This window comes from Condylura cristata, unplaced genomic scaffold, assembly GCF_000260355.1.
Source record: "Condylura cristata isolate star-nosed mole 26May11 unplaced genomic scaffold, ConCri1.0 scaffold00035, whole genome shotgun sequence".
Taxonomy (NCBI): domain Eukaryota; kingdom Metazoa; phylum Chordata; class Mammalia; order Eulipotyphla; family Talpidae; genus Condylura; species Condylura cristata.
Genome location: NW_004567136.1, coordinates 1,135,359 through 1,153,066, shown reverse-complemented (window position 1 = coordinate 1,153,066; position 17,708 = coordinate 1,135,359). Strand labels below are relative to the sequence as shown.

At 37.1% G+C, this 17,708-nt stretch overlaps 1 protein-coding gene across 1 annotated transcript in view; it reads right to left on the bottom strand.

The window, feature by feature from the left end:
- The window catches only part of NUP133 (nucleoporin 133kDa), a 32,227-nt gene that overhangs the window by 5,456 nt on the left and 9,063 nt on the right, over positions 1 to 17,708 (bottom strand). The window contains exons 8-22 of the mRNA XM_004693043.2: positions 17,565 to 17,635; positions 15,922 to 16,069; positions 14,430 to 14,577; positions 13,361 to 13,518; positions 12,601 to 12,692; positions 11,267 to 11,430; positions 10,279 to 10,373; positions 8,368 to 8,592; positions 6,622 to 6,744; positions 6,082 to 6,181; positions 5,673 to 5,924; positions 4,957 to 5,090; positions 3,185 to 3,343; positions 2,746 to 2,881; positions 1,519 to 1,637 (exon numbers count right to left, since the gene is read on the bottom strand). Coding sequence (XP_004693100.1) covers positions 1,519 to 1,637; positions 2,746 to 2,881; positions 3,185 to 3,343; positions 4,957 to 5,090; positions 5,673 to 5,924; positions 6,082 to 6,181; positions 6,622 to 6,744; positions 8,368 to 8,592; positions 10,279 to 10,373; positions 11,267 to 11,430; positions 12,601 to 12,692; positions 13,361 to 13,518; positions 14,430 to 14,577; positions 15,922 to 16,069; positions 17,565 to 17,635 — 2,124 coding nt within the window. The remainder of the gene's footprint in view (positions 1 to 1,518; positions 1,638 to 2,745; positions 2,882 to 3,184; positions 3,344 to 4,956; positions 5,091 to 5,672; positions 5,925 to 6,081; positions 6,182 to 6,621; positions 6,745 to 8,367; positions 8,593 to 10,278; positions 10,374 to 11,266; positions 11,431 to 12,600; positions 12,693 to 13,360; positions 13,519 to 14,429; positions 14,578 to 15,921; positions 16,070 to 17,564; positions 17,636 to 17,708) is intronic.

Here is a 17,708-nt window from a genome sequence, read left to right as displayed (position 1 = left end):
AAGTACACTGCTGAGGGGAGCAGCAGGCGGGTCAGGAGAGGTCTGCCACGCCATGTGGTCACCTCCAAGGCAGGCGGGTATCGAACTCATGCGGAAGTGGCTTAAGCTTCTTAGTGCAGTGCTTTAACCCGCTGCACCACCAGGGAGGCCCCTAAAAAAAACTTTTTTTAACTAAACTTTTACTCGATGAGTAGTTAATTTGCATAAATTGATACATAAATTATTTAAATGTCAGTAAATTTATATTGTTAAGTTCAAGATAGTGTAAGTGTTTCAGAACTCTTGTGTGCTTACTCTTTGTAATAAATAGCTGTTCTAGCACTTTTAAAGATGGTTACAATGCTTTTGAAATGTTACCCTGTCAAATAGTTTTAAATATTAAGACCAATGATAAAAAATGCAGTTGGTCTATAGTTAACTCAGAAGACAAGAAAACATATACTAACGTTACCAATGGTTATCATCTCTGGTTGATTAGATCATAGCTTACTATACTCATTTCTGTATTCTTCAGATTTTCTGTAGCCTTATAAAAAAAGAAACTGGCCTTATTAAAAATGTCAACTTGAATTTTTTTCTATCTTTCCCAATAGCTATTTATAACAAATATCATTTAAAAATACTGCATATAGGGCCCTCCCTGTTAGCACTGGGGTTAAAGCACAGCACTAAGAAGCTAAAGCTTCTTAGTGACCCACATGGCACAGTAGACCTCTCCTGATCTGCCCGCTGCTCTTCTCTGCAGTATACTTTGTCAATCTGCCTATTCTTCTCCCCACTCTGTCTCTGGTGAATCCTCTCACCACCCCTGAGTCTCTGGCCTGTACCCCAGTTCTGTATGTAAGCATAAATAAATAAATATTTTTAAAAAATACTGCATATAGTCCTTTAACAGAAAAACCATATGATTCAAACCATTTTAGAAAAAAAAAATCTATATACTTGATTTTACTATCAACCCTTAAAAAATAATACATTTCACTATTTCTGTATATTCTTCTCCATAATGTTAACATTGCTGAAATTGGAATGAGGCTATTAAATTGATAATGTATCACAGTAGAACTGGCACTAATTATTCCTTCTGATTAATACAAAAAATAATGGTGAATCTTTTAAGCCACAGCACCTTCAACTTTTAAGGTAAGTATGCCTCATCAGGAAAGGTTGCTATGAACTCACTGATAGGAAACCTGTTACTAAATAATGGCTAGAATACTGAATTGTTTTCTCTCTTAACAAGAGCAAATTCCAGGTGATCTAAGCCATTTGAAATGCTTTCCTGAAAGTCAGAGAGAGAAGTCAATGCTACGAGCACACATGTAACCCACCAGATCTACCTTATAGAGGCTAAAGCCTATATCTAGCCACGCCCTTCGGCATGTGTACTGCCAACAACTTATTCTAGGGAAAGTTACCAGGAAAACAGGACTCCACTTAGGAATTATATCACATGACCCAAGAAATAGCAAAGATATCTTGAGACTAAAATGGTGCAAGAATTTGAAAAATACATACGCCTATAAGTTGTGATGCGGTCAATACTGGCATTGCACTGAGACTCAGCTGTTTCTCTGCTAGCAGCTGTTCAGGCAAGGTCTCCTGGTGCAGTAGAAAGCGCTCCTGCTCAGCCATTTCTAGTATTCAAAATGAGAGGGGAGGGGACAGTAAATGTTTACATTTTTTCTGTCATAAAACAAAGTTGAATTTAGGAAAAAAAACAAGTATCTCTAAGGTAACCCCATCAATGGTCTTAGAATTTTATTATATCTACTTATTCTTGATTTCTGACAAGTTAAAACATACTCATGGCTTGGATCAAGTCATGTATTATCACAATTATGAACAGTCAGGGGAAGAGAAAACATACTTTACTGCTTAAAGATGCTGCAGAATAGATAACTTAAAAATAAAAACGGAGTGACCAACATATAAATATATGCTCAAATAATGGCATTTCACATGATCCCAATTTGTAAAAATTAAACAACAACATATCTGTGCAATATTTACACACCCAGAAAAAGAGACTGGGAAAATATACAAAACAGTAACATTAGTTACTCCCAGGCAGTGGATTGTAGACTACTTTTTGTTGTTGGGTTTCACTACAATTCATAAATTCCATAAGAATTTTTGTAACCAGAAAGCTAAATTTTAAAGGCCTACTTCCAATTTAGATACAGTGTGATAACAATGCAGAGGAAATTACAAAATAGTCCCATTATGTTAGAAATCAAAATAAGGGATAAAGTATATTCATCTAGTAGCAATATAGGATTCTTTCTCATTTCTATAGTTGTATTGCCCTTGACTCTCAAAATAACATTCAATCATTTTCTCAATCTGCAATATACAGAAAAGTTTAATAATTATGACACCAAAAAGTTCTGAGTTCTGAAACCAACAGCAGAAATACCACTACTTACAACAAACCCATGAGTAAAAGCCAAACTTTATTTTCAGTTCTGATTTTACTAGCAGTAAAATCAGAATACTATGTTCAAATCATTTGAATTTACTTTTTAGGAATTCTGATTTAGAACACAAAACTACTTTTCTCTAAAAAGAGAATCCAAATTATGTAACTGTGTTCATTGTCTAAGACAATGAACATAGTTTTCATTTTACAGAGAGATGACCCCTCTTTCTACTGCATCCTATTAAGTGATAAAGGTTCACATTATAAGTTTATTGGTAATGTGACAGGTTGGTATGTCTTCTTGTTCAAATTGCTTCTTTTACCTTCAACTTTTTCTTGCAGTACATCCTCTGAAAAGTCTGAAGCTAATGCAGCCAATTTACTCAAACCAAGAAGGGTTTTTTTCTTTGCAAAGTAACGAGTTTCCATATTTGCCAAACCCAAAAGTGTTGCATGAGCCTATAATAAACAACATATGAAAACTCTGATAAGATGAAAATATTTATTACTAAACTGAGAACTGTTCTTTACATGTTGACAACGTTTTATGCCTTATTTATTGTAATAGTAGGCAAATCACAATGGGCAACTTTTTAATCAAACCTTAGTAGTAGTGGCAACAACATTATAAATAAAAAAAAATTACTATATTCAAATTATATGAGATAACAGGAAAAATACATTTAAATCTAGAACATCTTATGACTAAAATCTAAACTATTAAAAATGAAATAAGTTGCTCCATAACCAAATCTTTCTTACCTTTTCTAATTCTTGACTATTAATTTCATGTAACCAGCTGAGATGTTCATGAGCTTGCAAAAAATTAGTCAACTCGCCATGCTGAGAAATAGGCTGAGATAATAATTTGCCACGCTTTCCTTTCTCCAGATACCAACGAAAGAGAAAATCTGAAAAATTCTACAAGAGCCAGAAATCCAATACTCAGTAATACAGATTTAGAAAATACACTTCTGATAATAATAAATCTCTTGCTCCAGAGGAGAAATCCTGTTTTAAACATTAATATCCTATATTATAGGGGCCTCAAAAATCACCTCATTCAATAATATCATTTGACAAGTAAGTATATTCACCTTGAAAAAGAACTCATACAAGACCATAGATTCTGAGTGGTCTTGTATGAGTTCTTTTTCATACAAGACCACTCAGAATCTATGCATTATCCAATATGGTAAGCACTGGCCACATGTAGCTATTTACAGTTAATTAAAAAGTCAATTCCTCAGTCACACTAGCCATATTTCAAGTGCTTGATAGCCAGGTGTTGCTAGCAACTTCCATTTGGGACAGCACATATGAATAGCAAGATCTCTATTATTATACAAAGTTCTTCTGGACTGTGAAGATACACTATTATTCCCAAAAGACAGATTCTCATGGGTGAAAGGTTGTGCCAGATAGCCATGTGGGCCAGCCAATAAACTGGAATCCAGAGAGGCTCCAATGTCTCTGATTTCCCCAGGGTATATATGTTGGATGGTGGGGAAGTGTAGGAGGCTGGACTGAAAGGAAGACTAAATGTCTTGCATTCACTTACCTTAGAGCTATTACCTAACAGCTACTTCCACTAAGGAGGGAACTCTATAATGAACCCACTCTACCCAAAAGACTTGAAATCAGAAAGAGAAAGAACAGAATAATAAAAGCTGCAACACGTCTTGGTTCTCTATTCTCGATGAATTGAGCCTCTCATTTTATCTACCTCTCAGAAGAAAAACAGCATTGATTTCCATCTTTATGGTCTTTTATGAAAAATGCCAAATGCAATAACAAATTACATGACAGAAAAGCAAAAAATATATCTAATAAGTAAGGAACAGAAGCAGACCCAAGAATGATCAGGTTTTTGGAGTTAGCAAAGAACTTCAACTATTAAAACACTAAAGTGCAAAAATGGATGGGAATGCCAACAGACAATTAAAATCCATGAAAACAATAAAAATCCTGGTTACAAAAGTACTTACTTTAAGCACAAAATAGCATAACAACATTAAAAAACTGGAATATTTAATAATATTGACAAATGTTTGTAACATAGTAACTGAAATAAGCAGTTAACAAAGCATGCTTGCTCACAATAACACAATAAAAGGATTAGAAAAATGTTTTTAATGAGTTCTCGCTGGGTGGTGGAATTGTATGACTTACCTTTTTTGTTAGTAGACGTTTACTAAATTTTATAAAGTATTACTTTATAGTAAGAAAAATGTCAGTTTTTTCAATTTTTACATAAAGATCAACTAACTGAATAGACTGACCTTACAGAGGAAATAGAAAGTGTGTCATAGTGTGAACTCTGAAAATAAAATTTAGGTTTTTAACATATTTTTCAAAGGTCAAAGTAATATTCAGTAGTATTACTTAGAAAGAATTGTCTGCTAATCTTCAAAGAAACAATGTAGAAGTTAGTGTCCCAGTTAACTAGAAACAGGTTGCACTATATTCCCCAAGCAAGCAAGGGCTGAGTAAAGCTGCACTGAGAACCGACTGCAGTGGCCCGGGTCCCTTACCTGATCTGCAAACTGAGTCATGTAGCGCTGGAGTCTAGTCTGGTTGTCCGTCTGCTCGCACATTTGTACTAAGATATCGAAGTCACAGTACTTTTCTGCTAAAGAAGCAGCCATTGGGTACTGGCCTAGACTGACTAGAACAAGAACAGGTGGGGGAAAACCCTGTTAGCAGAAATTAGTATGCAATGAAAGATATTACTTGAAAATTTGCCTTTATTCATGTTATACACTAAAAACAATAGAACGAAAATATTTCCATTTGTTAGAATTTAGTTCCGTAACCCAAGTAAACTTACTAACTCAGTCCTTGATTCACCACTAAGTCAAATACTTATTCCCTTGCTTCATGTATTGACCAAACAAGCTACTTCTCAGCCAAGCCTTGAAATTACTTTGCTGAACACCTACACTACTCTATCATGCTCTGCTTTTCAGTCTAGTTATTAATGGAAAGTCTGGGATGATAAGCTTTTTGAGGGCTGTCTCCACGTGTTAATTTTTTTACTTTTTATCCATCTTCACTGTCTATTGCAATTAGATCTGGCATGTAGTGAAAATAATGTTGACTAAACAGTATGCTCTACATATTTGCTTTGCTTTAAATTCTTATAACAGTTGGATTAACACTATCACTGCGCACTCAGCAATGACATGACTCCTTTAGTCACTCTGTAAATTCAAAGACCCACAGCTCTTGATACATATAATGCACTTACGAAGAGGAGATAAGAGATCTGATCTTTTCTGCAGGTATTCCATTTTCAAACTGTTATATCTTTCTTGATCACTCGAATTGTCCAGAGACTTAAGTTGAGAGACATAACCATCCAAGAAGCAATCAATCAGCGCTACGAGCTGCTCTGTCAGAATGTTCCGGAGCTTGCTATCTGCCTGAGGATACACCATTTTCAGGACAATGCTATGCTGGCGTACTATTGCAGTTCGGATGCCGGCAGGGCCACTAGTTGCTGTGAAATCATTCAAAATAACACAGTAAATACGGGTCCTCTTCTGGACAGTATTCCTCATTCCACTTACACAGCTTCCAAAAATGATGGCTCATTAAATATAGATGCTGAATTTTTAATTCACCAGTGTATTTGGGCTCAGTGCTAATAATCTCACCTGTCCAAGGAATATATTCAGGTTCATTTCCTAGTGGTTCTTCTCTTCTATACAAGGAGCTTTTATTTTGTCGGTAATGACTAGCAGCCTGAAGCATGTCCTGGAAAAAAATGAACTATGCTATATGAAAGTAACGAATTTCAGTATTTCTAAAGATAAAAAGTCTATTAGCTGTAAAACAAAGGGGAACATATTAACAGTAAGTGTGAGCTTCTGCATAATTAAAAAATGGAAGAGACTTAGTTACATTAAAAGTAATACATCTCCAATGATGTGTGTGTGTGAGTATGTGTCTATCTATCCTCCAAATAAAAGATTTATTCTACCAATTAGAAATTGGGGTTATAGAAACTTCTACTATGCACAGTCAAAATATCTATTAAATGATTGATGACTGACATTTTTATAGCTTTCTGATATTGAAAAGTGGTTAAAGCTTCATAAATTACTGATGCTACAGAGTAGGAATATGGAAACTACTGTATCTCTTCTAATCCTTCTAGGCTTTGACCTAATGCAATCTTCACTGCATGCTCGTACCTTGAGAATATTGTTCACACTGATCACCACCTCGGCCCATTCAACTGATTCCAATGATGTTTCCTTTAAGACTTGTTCCTCATGCTCCAGTAAACACTCACAGATGGTATCTACCTGGGACACCTGAGGGAGTAGAGAAAAGTCAACTATTCAGGACAAAAATTATGGTGCTGGGTAATGATTATAACTACTTAGAATTTTCTCAACAGGCTCTTCTCATTAAGCTATATCCTCCTTAGCTCATTAGTCAGAAGAAATGGTGAAAATAAATTTAAAAACCAAGAAAAGTAGAATTTCCTAACTTCTAAAAGTGAGAGTTCAACTAAATCTTATAAATAAGCAAATTTGGGATTGTAACCAGGTGGATATTTTATTTAAACATCAAGAATGTGAAATATTTACTATAGTTATTAGTGGTCAATACAATCTTTAAATAATACCAGCTAAAAATGATATCATAATACAATGTAAGAACCCACTAATGAACTAATGGCTCAGAATTCTTCATACTAATGAATCTGCTTATTTGAGGTCTTCTTTAGACATCCCACAAATTTCTGTAGACTAGTAACAACTATGTAAGAGTATCTATTTCCTGACACTTCCATTAACACAAGTAGGTGTTGGTACAGAAATACTCAAATACTGAAATACTTGTTTCCTGCTTCAACTCATGGTTAAGTTTTCGCTCTTTTCTGTTTTTTTAAGTACTCCAAATTTACTACCAAAGCAGGATCTGACATGCCCCTGACCTCTGGCACACTGGAATTTTTGGTTTTTGGAGCACACACTGGGCCCAGTGTGGCTGTGTGGGGTTCCTGGGCATTGCCGAAATGTCTGTTCATCTAAGCGCTTTCAAGGACCAGAGTGCAGGATGGTGCCACAACCCTGGGGGAGTCCAGGGCTAGCTGGCTAAGGTGAGGATCCTGCCTGAGGATGCGGCATGGACACAGAAGTTGACCTGCAGTGCACATAGCTTCATTCTGGGAACCTCCTGGGCAGACATGTCCATCATAGTTCCTACTACCATGGCTGCGTTGGAGCCGGGGAGCTTCCCAGCCAGACAGTTTCATCTTCCAGATAATCTGGGACAGGACAGAGGTGGCTGCTTGGTTTGACTTGCGAACAAACTGTTCACAATTTGGTTGAAGTGGAGTTGATTTGTCTATAGGCCAGAAAACTATACAGCTTAGCTAAGAGGTAGATGTCTGTCTGATTTGTGGGCTCCTTGCATTGAAACTTCTGATGTTTGCTGTACTGGCTAGTCAAGAAGAGATTTGAAGAGACAAAGGGAATTTGTCTCTTCCCAGCACATAAAAGGGCAGATTTTTTGGTCAATTTTATAAGTTCTGATTTGTCCAGAAAGTAAGAGGCCAAATTTAAAATTTCAGTGAGATAGGGGGCCTCTCTGATAGTTCAGGGTTTAAAGACACAGTTTGATCACTGCAGCACTAGTTCAATCCCTGGCCCCAGAGGTGACCCACATGGTGCAGCAGGCCTTTCTGGCCTCGTCCATTGCTCCCCTCAGCAGTGTATTTAGTTGATCTGCCTGTTCTGCTCCCCACTCTGTTGCTGGTGAAACCTCTCATCCTCCACACCTCTGGTTTACAGCCCAGTTCTTGTATGCATAGATAAATAAAGCTTTCAACGAGAACTCTAGTCCTCACTTTCCCCCTTCTGGACATGATCAGTAAATAGGGCAGCCCCACTAAGCCACAGGAAGGCAAGCAAGAGGACTCATCTTACCTCTCTAAAAAAGAGGTCTGCAGGGGTCAGGTTGGATGGGATTTCACAGTCCCTCTTGTTTAAAGCAATCAATATGGCTGTGTTCACAAGGTCGGAAAGTTGTGAGTGGTGGTTCTTAAGAACAATGGTGGCCGATAACTTTTCGGCATGCTCACAGAGCAAAAGCCGCGTTGCCATCGGCATTCCTCTTACAGGGAAAGTGCCGAGCCGTCCAAAGATGCCAACCTTGTGAAAAGACGAAAAGATGTTAGACAGCATCTACAGTAACAAACAAGCAAACAAATTTAATCATAATTCCACCAGAAGCACACCGGACATACACCAATACAGAAAAAGAGGCAAAGACAGTGTCTTGAGGCATAGTCTTGCCCATCTTCAGAAGTAGGCCATGGCCTTGCTGAGTTTGTCTGAAGGAGTCTTAGATTCAGAATTAGTTCCTTGGAGATAAGCAACCCTTAGAAGTTACACATTTTTCCCGATTACTAATGTAAATTCTTCCTGATCAGTAAAATAAGCTCTAAATATTACAGGAAATCAAAATTTAAGGCTTAGTCAGCTCTAGCTGGACATTACCTTACTACAGATATTGCTGCCAATTGTGTGACTCCATTAGGGTCCCTAAAGCCCAGGGAGGCTGTGCCACGAGCTACTGCCACTGCTCCTGCTCCACGGTGCTCCCATGCCTGCTAACTGAACATGTCCTTGGTGTGGCACAGCAGAACTACAAACTCCTCCTCTGCCAGTAGCGCACCCTTTTGGGGCAGGCTTTGCCACTACTCCCATCACGAGGCAGACCCAACTTCTCAACTCCTTTCATGTGAGCTGGCCTCGGGACTGGCTTTGACAATGTCACCACAGTGTGATAGTATGTGACGCCTACGGTAACACCTGAAGATCTACAGCTTCCAAGTCCACCCCTTGCAGTGCTGCCCTGGGTGCACAGGAAGTCAGACCAGCCTGAAGGAGAATGAGTCAGTAAGTGGAGAAGTGAATGGCCCCAACTGATAGCCAGTACTAACTACCAGACATGTGAGGGGCCCGGGACCTTCCAGTTCAGGCTGCCCTGAATGAAGCGCAAGGAGTGATTCCAGAAATCAGAAGAGCCATCCAGCTAACCCACAGAACTGTTTTAATCCACAACATTTTGGGGTGATTTGTTATGAATTAATAGTTAATAGTTAACTGATACACTTGATTACACAGTTATATCAGGAGGAAATGCTGTGTTTTTCCGACCTAAGTAATAAAAAAGGGAAATTCAGTAAGTAATGAGCTCTTAAGACATTAAGAGTAGACAGGAACCAAATCATGCATTAAAATGGAAACAGAATATTGGATTAGGAATAATCAAATCATTTCTGAAACCACCTAGAGGGTCTATTGTCTAATAAAGTAGACACTACTGACAGTGGTGATTTAAGTTGAGACAAACTGAATGTTAAAAATCTACGTCCTTAGTTGCTACAGTCAAATTTCAAGTGCTCTTAAACCTCCCAAACTAAAAATCCTTTCATTAAAACAATCCATTTATAAGTTTGTTATCACTTTTTACCATACTTCCAACAACATGAAATCAATTGAAGAAAACCTAAATTGTATATAAAAGCACAAAAGAAATCTGAATGAAAAGCAGACTATTATAGGAGGATACAAGAAAAACCAAACCGGCATTTCTGCTGAAGTATACTACTTTCCCTTTTATCTTTTTTCAACGCAGTTTTCACATTTGGAGTAACAGATGCTTATAGCCTGGACTTATTTACTTTTAATTCACATAAAATGGAAAACACTAATCACACTTTACCCACAAAACACCTCAACATAAGAGAAAAAGGAGCTTCCATTGTCCTGAAGAGAGCAGACAGAAGGCCTGTCACGACCAGCCCTCCTGCCAGCAGCTGGAATACTTACATGATGAATAAAGTCCATAAGAAAGGAGTGGGCTTTCATCTTGTCCTCCAATTGGTGAAGAATGATCAGTGATGTGTTGCTGAACCCAGGTGCTTCTGGTGAAACAGAGTCACAAAACCATCAGCTTACTAGTTTTACAGTACTTACAATTAAAACTAAAAATCAAGAAAAACTATAATAATCCCCTTTATACATGGATTTGCTTTCTGAGGTTAGACAAAAGACTCAAAGTTTCACAAACTTAAATATAAATTGAGGAGTCTAAGGAATTTAGAGAAAAATTTGGGGTGTTTAATACTGTATTTTTTTTTTAAACACAAAATGCTATTATTAGTTTAGTCATATATCATCATAGCTTGACAACTCAAAAGAAACAAAGAAGGTAAACATTAATGCTTCCTTCCTAAATCTCTGAGGCTTGGTAAACTTGCCAAGTAGGGAATTAGACAGAAATGAGTGTTTGAGATCCCTGGCAGGTGGGAACCTCCAGAGTGCCCCCGATGCTGTGAAGAAGTAATGGCAAGAGGGACAATCACCCAAGACAGGCAAGAACACAAGAGGCAGGTATGACACACCACCCCTACACACTGAGGTCTGCCTATTGCCAATCCAAGGAGAATGTATTACCAGTATAATGATTATACCAAAATAATCATTTAATTTGGTGGCTAATCAGTGACAAGTGCCTTCCTTGCCAACCAATATTTTTTTAGAACTAAAACACTGAGAAAGCTAAGTGGGACTAATATACTTTCGATAAAACAAGCAGAATTTGTTCTTGGTCCTTATTTTCTATGCTATTACGGAGATCTGTACTGGCCGTCTTTCAAAATGTACTATGAAGAAAGTTACAATTCTTTAAAGAACATCGACTATTAAATTGTTTCAGAAACTAAAATTTATGCTCTGAGAGACCTGTTAATAAAAGAACCAGAATATTCTTAAAATAGATCACACTATTTTAATATTAAAACTAGGATGTTCTTACCCTCAGGGACAGACTCCGCCCACCGTGGGTCAGAAGCTGGGTAATCATCCACCAGGTCCACACTGATTTGGGTAATAGCTTTATCCAATTCACAATCAGAATCCAAATCAGAGTGAGATGAAAAGAGCTCATCAACCATCATTTGAGCATGACCCAAGTCTTTTCTGAAATGTCATTGGAAAACAAAAGTATCAAAGGAGGTAAAATATTTTCAAAACTCACCAGGAAAAAGTCAACACTGAAAAAGTCCCATTTTTTGCCCAAAGTAACTTAGTTTTAATACAATTTAATTAAAAGTCGATTCAACAATTATATGCTGAATACAGGAGAGGAATAACTGGAGTATGTCTCAAAAGAAGGAGGAACTGCTGACATTTAGAGAAACAACGACTCTTCCGTGAAGCCCTCATAGGGAGCACGGCCTGCTGATACTTTAGTTCAGATTTCTGGTGTCAAAAAACCAGGAAAAAATAAATTTCTATTTTAAGCCACCCAGTTTGTAATAATTGATTACAGAACCCACAGGAAACTAATACAATGACTATGATAACTTGCTCCATTCTCATTTAAGTCTTGAGATGCCACAAATCTGAAGAACTGTTAATCAAAAAATAAACTTGTGCAAGCTTAAGAAGTATTTTAATCCAAATCTTGGCAGTAAGATTAAACATCATGTAACAGAATAATATTAAAAGAATACTATTTAAAAACAGAACAAAAAAAACTTGAGTAATGGTGCCTTCTGAAGAAGAAACTAAGCTCTGTAGACTATTGTGATGGCATAGAGTGTTATCTAAGCAAGGCAGGGCAGTCTGCTACCTGAGCAGAGGCCAGGTGAAGAGGATAAGAATGTAACCGCAAAAGCCCCGCAAATGTGAGCAAAGGTCAGATGACAGCTGAGTACACACCAGGAGTGAACCAGACAGGGCCAGTAAAATAGTACCTGGAGCCCAACTCCTAACAGTCAGACTCACCACCAAGTCCTGCAGTGATCCTATCCACAGCAAAACCCAACTAATAGCCCGAGGCTAATTAATTCCTTTATTATACTAATAAAGTTTTTGTACTGAATTTATTTTGCTGTAGTATTATACATAAAAGATGCCTGCAAGCTGTCTTACGGTCACCTTTTTAACAGTGCACAGTTACATCATGTTTTTTTCCCAGTCTAGTGGAATCCTCCAGTGGTTACAAATTCAGAACAACTTGGAAAGTGCTAACGCTCAGAAAATCACATCATTCCAAACTTTTCCCCACCAGTCGACAAGTAGCACATATTGGTAAAATGTGTCATCACACATAAGTAAGCTATAAATTTAAAAAACTTGTCATACCTGCAATATTGCAGAAAAGCAGCTTTTAGCAATTTGGTTTTATCTTCCTGGGCTACCATTTCATTCTTTGTAGAAGTCTCAAAAACCATACTCTATAAAACAACAAACTATGATTTAGAGGTGAAGGCATCAGAATATTCTTAATAATCTTACTAAAATTGGACCCACCTACAACAGCAACAACACAGACACACAAGATGTTTATAATACTCTATAGCAATGGGTTACTGAAACAAGATACAAGGCACTAAATGGGCCCTCCCTGGTGGCACAGTGGGTTAAAGCGCAGCACTAAGAAGCTAAAACCACTGCAGCATGAGTTCGACCCCCGCTTGCCCTGGAGGTGACCCACATGGCGCAGCAGACCTCTCCTGACCTGCCTGCTGCTCCCCTCAGCAGTGTACTTCGTTAGTCGGCCTGTTCTGCTTCCCGCTCTGTCTCTGGTGAAGCCTCTCACCACCCCTGAGCCTCTGGCCTGTACCCCAGTTTTGTATGCAAAAATTAATAAATCTTTAAAAAAAAAAAGGCACTAGATGGTTAAAAAAGCCCTATAGAAAAGTTATATAAAAGAAATAAACATGTACATGTAAAACCCCTTGTGTCATAAGATTAGAGTTCATCATAACCAAAGTAACTTTTCATAGTTTGCTTTTATATAACTCTAGTGTTTTCATCACAATTCTTTTAAGACTGTTTTTCTTTTAAAAATGTGTAGGAAATACTCTAACCCAACTCTTAAAATCTTATAGAACCTTGTTACCTCATTGTTTGGTCCAGCAACTGAAGATGCGAGTGAATCTTCAAGGTCTTCTGCTAATATGGACACATTTTCCCTTGAAGTAACAGATACCAATCCACTGTTTCTAGAAAAAAGAATAGGAATACCGCCGCAGGAACCGGCTCCTAAAATGCTATCTCCTAAAAGATAAAAATACACAATCAAAAATACATAATCTTAAAGTGCTTCCTAAAACCCACCATCCTAAGTAGAAAATCATCGTGATAAGCTAAGAACATCGTTTTTTTTTTTTTGCTTTATGTTATTCCTACTTTGAGCTCAGCTGTCAAGAATCAGTTACTATCTGAAATAGCAGGCTCTGTCTCGTTCAGCTTTAATATAAAAACTAGATTTGCTAGAGCAACATTTCCGAGAGGCCAAAAAAGAAAGTCATTCAGCAAAACTCTAGAGTAACAGCTTTTTCAATACAGTGGAATTCTCTCACCCAGCTTTCTTTACGTATTCAGTAGTCAGGTATGACAGGGTGGAAGCTGGGGGTAGGGATTAGGGTGGGTGTTTAAACTTGCTCAGTGTGTTAATAAATTCAATCCACCCAAAGCCAAGGCTCCTGTGCTAAGAGTAGAAGATCTAGATCCCATCCTATTGCTTACCTGGATACTGGACTTTGCCCAATCCCTTTAGGTAACTATAAAGATTTTCTTCTTAGCTTGTTTTCACTCCTGGCTGACTCTCATATCTACACTCTCATTCCAGGCCCCTTACAAGTCCAGAACCTGGGATTCTTCCTAAGCAAGGATCTAGACAAACTTAGAGAACATCAACTCTTACTAACTAGGAATAAGCAGTTCTCTTAATATCAATACTCTACTGGCCTCTTCTGAGAAAAAAAGTTACTAATTTTTGCCCATAAATTTAACAGTTTGGGAATTCTACTACCATTTTGGTTTCAGTATGGTTGCAACTGCAGCTACAGGAGGTATGGTACTGAAATGCTCCATAACACACTGAACCAACACTTATGGAAAAGAATAAAACTTCTATGAATAACTAGGAAGTTCACTCATCATGCTTTCTACAACTATAATTGTACCTTGTGTATTAAAGACAATTTTCTCCTGAGGAAGAGAAAACTTTCCGGTTCCTGTGGAACACACATAGACAGCATTTTCAGTATACAGATAGGCAGTCTGGTTTGAAAAATTGGGGACCATCAACCGACACGTAATCAAGTCTTCAGACTGAAAATAAAATTTAAGATTATATTTAATGAGAATTAAAACAACTGTATTTGGATGATTCTATAATTCAACTAGCTCATAAAAATGGTAAAAATCACAGAATCAATTTATAAACAACTACTAAGAAAATCATTTGCTGAGTTCAGATATAATTAGCAAATTTCAGAAACACTTTCACAGGAATAATTACACATCTATAACAAATGTGAAAAAGAAAATAAAAGTATTTTTTATTTTAGAATTTGCAAATTCTTTATAAGATATCCCTGATAAATATTTTGGTTCTTACATGAATGCAAAGATGTCAAGCACAAGAAAAATGAGTTAATTTGTTCATATACAGTGATAAAATCAGAAGCAGATATAGAGTAAGGCCCAATGAAAATTTAAAATTAGCAAATACTAAAAACAATGTACTACTTGCAACTGACTTTATAGACAAAACATTACAAGTAGGGTCCTATGTGAATTTTTTATTCTCAAATTGTTTATTTCATATCCTTTCACATTTCTAAACATTTCTAGCACTGGACATGTTTTTCCTGCATACTCAGAACACATAAGGTTTGTTTGTGTTTAAAGCATAAAAACAAAGATTTCCTTATGGTATTTGGTTAAACAAATCATATTAAGAACAAGAATTTATTGGGGGTTTGGTGGTACTTATGCTGTGATAACATACATTATAGAGGTGTCAACCTACAACCCTAAAATATACAGTGTTATGAATCAACCTTACTTCAATAAACATAAACTAAAAATAAAATAATAAGGGTTTAATAGACTTAAAGTTATGTTAGGTTAATATGGAATCAATTTATAGGTCAAGGTTTTCTTCATGAACATCAGTTATTAAACAGTCTGTTTAATTGCTTTTACAAAGCTTAAAACTAGAGATCTTGCCTTTTGTTTACATAAATTTTGTTGAGTATATAAGCTGCTAACAAATAAGATCTTAGTTTGAGCAAACGGGATTTTTTTCTGAAATATACAGGGCTCAAAATTTGACCCCAATTCCTACCAGGTTTCTTCCTTATTTTCAGTCTGTAATTCATCATTAGTATTTTCTTTCCACCCACCAACATAGAAATAATAATCCCTGCTGAGATCTAGAGCAGAAGAACCAAACTGCTTGCTGTCAGTTGACTCTACTCATTCTCTTTAGCTGAGGCTGAGCAAGTCTGAGATAGCAAATAAAATACGTTGTTTACAAACTAGCTGTTTTAAAATATTTCCAAATCCTGAAGATTTATTTCTCAGAAAAGGTGACTCCTCAGTGTTTGGAGGAAAAAAACCTCAGTGTTCCAGGCACTTTGTAATTTAAATTACAGAAAGCGATCTCACCTGAAAGGGTGGATTGTACTGAGTGACTTCCACAGTTACGGCATCTGACATCTGGTGCCCGTTGTCTTCCACTGTTATCAGAGAGTAATAGGTGAGGCACGGACTGTCGGCAGGGTGCCACGCTGCTGCCAAAACCAGGAGCCCATCACTAGTCAATAAAGAAGAAATATTACAGCCTCTTTGGTAAATGGCTTGGCAGTTCCTTATAAGCTAAACACCCATATGACTTAACAATACCACTCCTAACAATTTACCCAAGACAAAGAAAAACTTATGTTCTCACAAAAACCTTTGTGCAAATGTTTATAGTGGCTTTACTCATACTTGCCTAAAACCGTAAACCATCAAATATCCTTCAATTCTGAATAAGCTCTGATAAATCTATAAAATGTATGCTGTCATTACTCAATTTTTATATTAAAAAAAGTTCACACTTAAGATGATGAATTTTACACATGTAAAATGTAACTAAAAAAATCTTAATTAGGAAAATATACCACAGTGGTGGGGGGTGTGACACAGTAACACACATGTACAAGGTGTGAGGTGTGAACCTATACCCCTCAGTCAATACAGTGTTGTAAAACAAAGTTACCTTGACAAAACTAACATAACTTAAAAATAGTTTTTGAAAAATAAAGAAAAAAAAACACAATAAATCATCAAGTACAGGGACTGGCAAAGTAGTCCTCAGACTACTTTTGCCAGCACAGCTTCACTGGCAGACAGCCGTTCGTTGTGTAATCTCTATGGGAGCTTTTGTTTCCCTGCTGATGGAGCAGAGTAGCTGCAAGGAACACCACATGTCCCCCCCAGTCTCCAACAGCTAGTTATGGGCCCTCATAGAGAAGGCTGCTCAACCCTGATTTCTGCAAAGCTTACTTTAGTCTAGAGGAAAAACATTTTTGTCTTTATTAACAGGGCAGCAAGCACCCTCTAGTGACAACTTACGTATATTTTCAGGAACTACTGAAATTTCCAGAAACTAAATGAAATTACACTAAAATAAAATTCTGGCAAATTGTGTTTTGATCTAATATAAGGCATATTATGTACTCCTATGAACTTTATTACAGAAACCTTGTTACAAATGGCTACAACCTATATGACCTTCCATGTTACTACTAACTGGTAACAAGGGGTACGTTAACCTTACCAGACTAACCTAGGAACTTCAGCACCTCTTAAAGATTCAGGAAATTCACTGAGTTCTAACTTAATACTGTCAAGACAAAACCTTACCCCATCCATCCTTTACACCTCTCAGCCATAATCGTAAGCTAATGCTTCCTCAGCAACAGAAAGACTGGAAAAATGTGCCTAATATCTCCATTAAGAGAAAGATGACAGTGGGGAAGGTATCTCTGAGCAGTAGAGATGCTCCAGCTGTGACAGCAGAAGAGATGCATCTCTAGCCAGGGCAGACAACCAATATAAGTACAGCTGCAGTGTAAGAACTGCCTGTATGATGCAAATGAACTAGCATCACCTGGTAAGGAACATAATTAATAAAGCATGATAGTCTAAGATGAGCACTTGAGGCACCAGAAGAGCAGAGAAAGATCGGCTCATCAGTTTAAAGAGACATCAGTTTATTTTTCCAAATTGCTAACTATATCCTTTATGATAAATCAACTGCTTACCAGTTTTGCTTCAAATCCAAATATCGAATGTTGACTCCTTCTTTGATAGTGTCATAGTTACTTTCAGATCCCTATATTAAAATAGCAACACAAGCTCCTTGAGTATAGGAATCATTTCACCTTTGTACCCCTAAAGGACCTCAG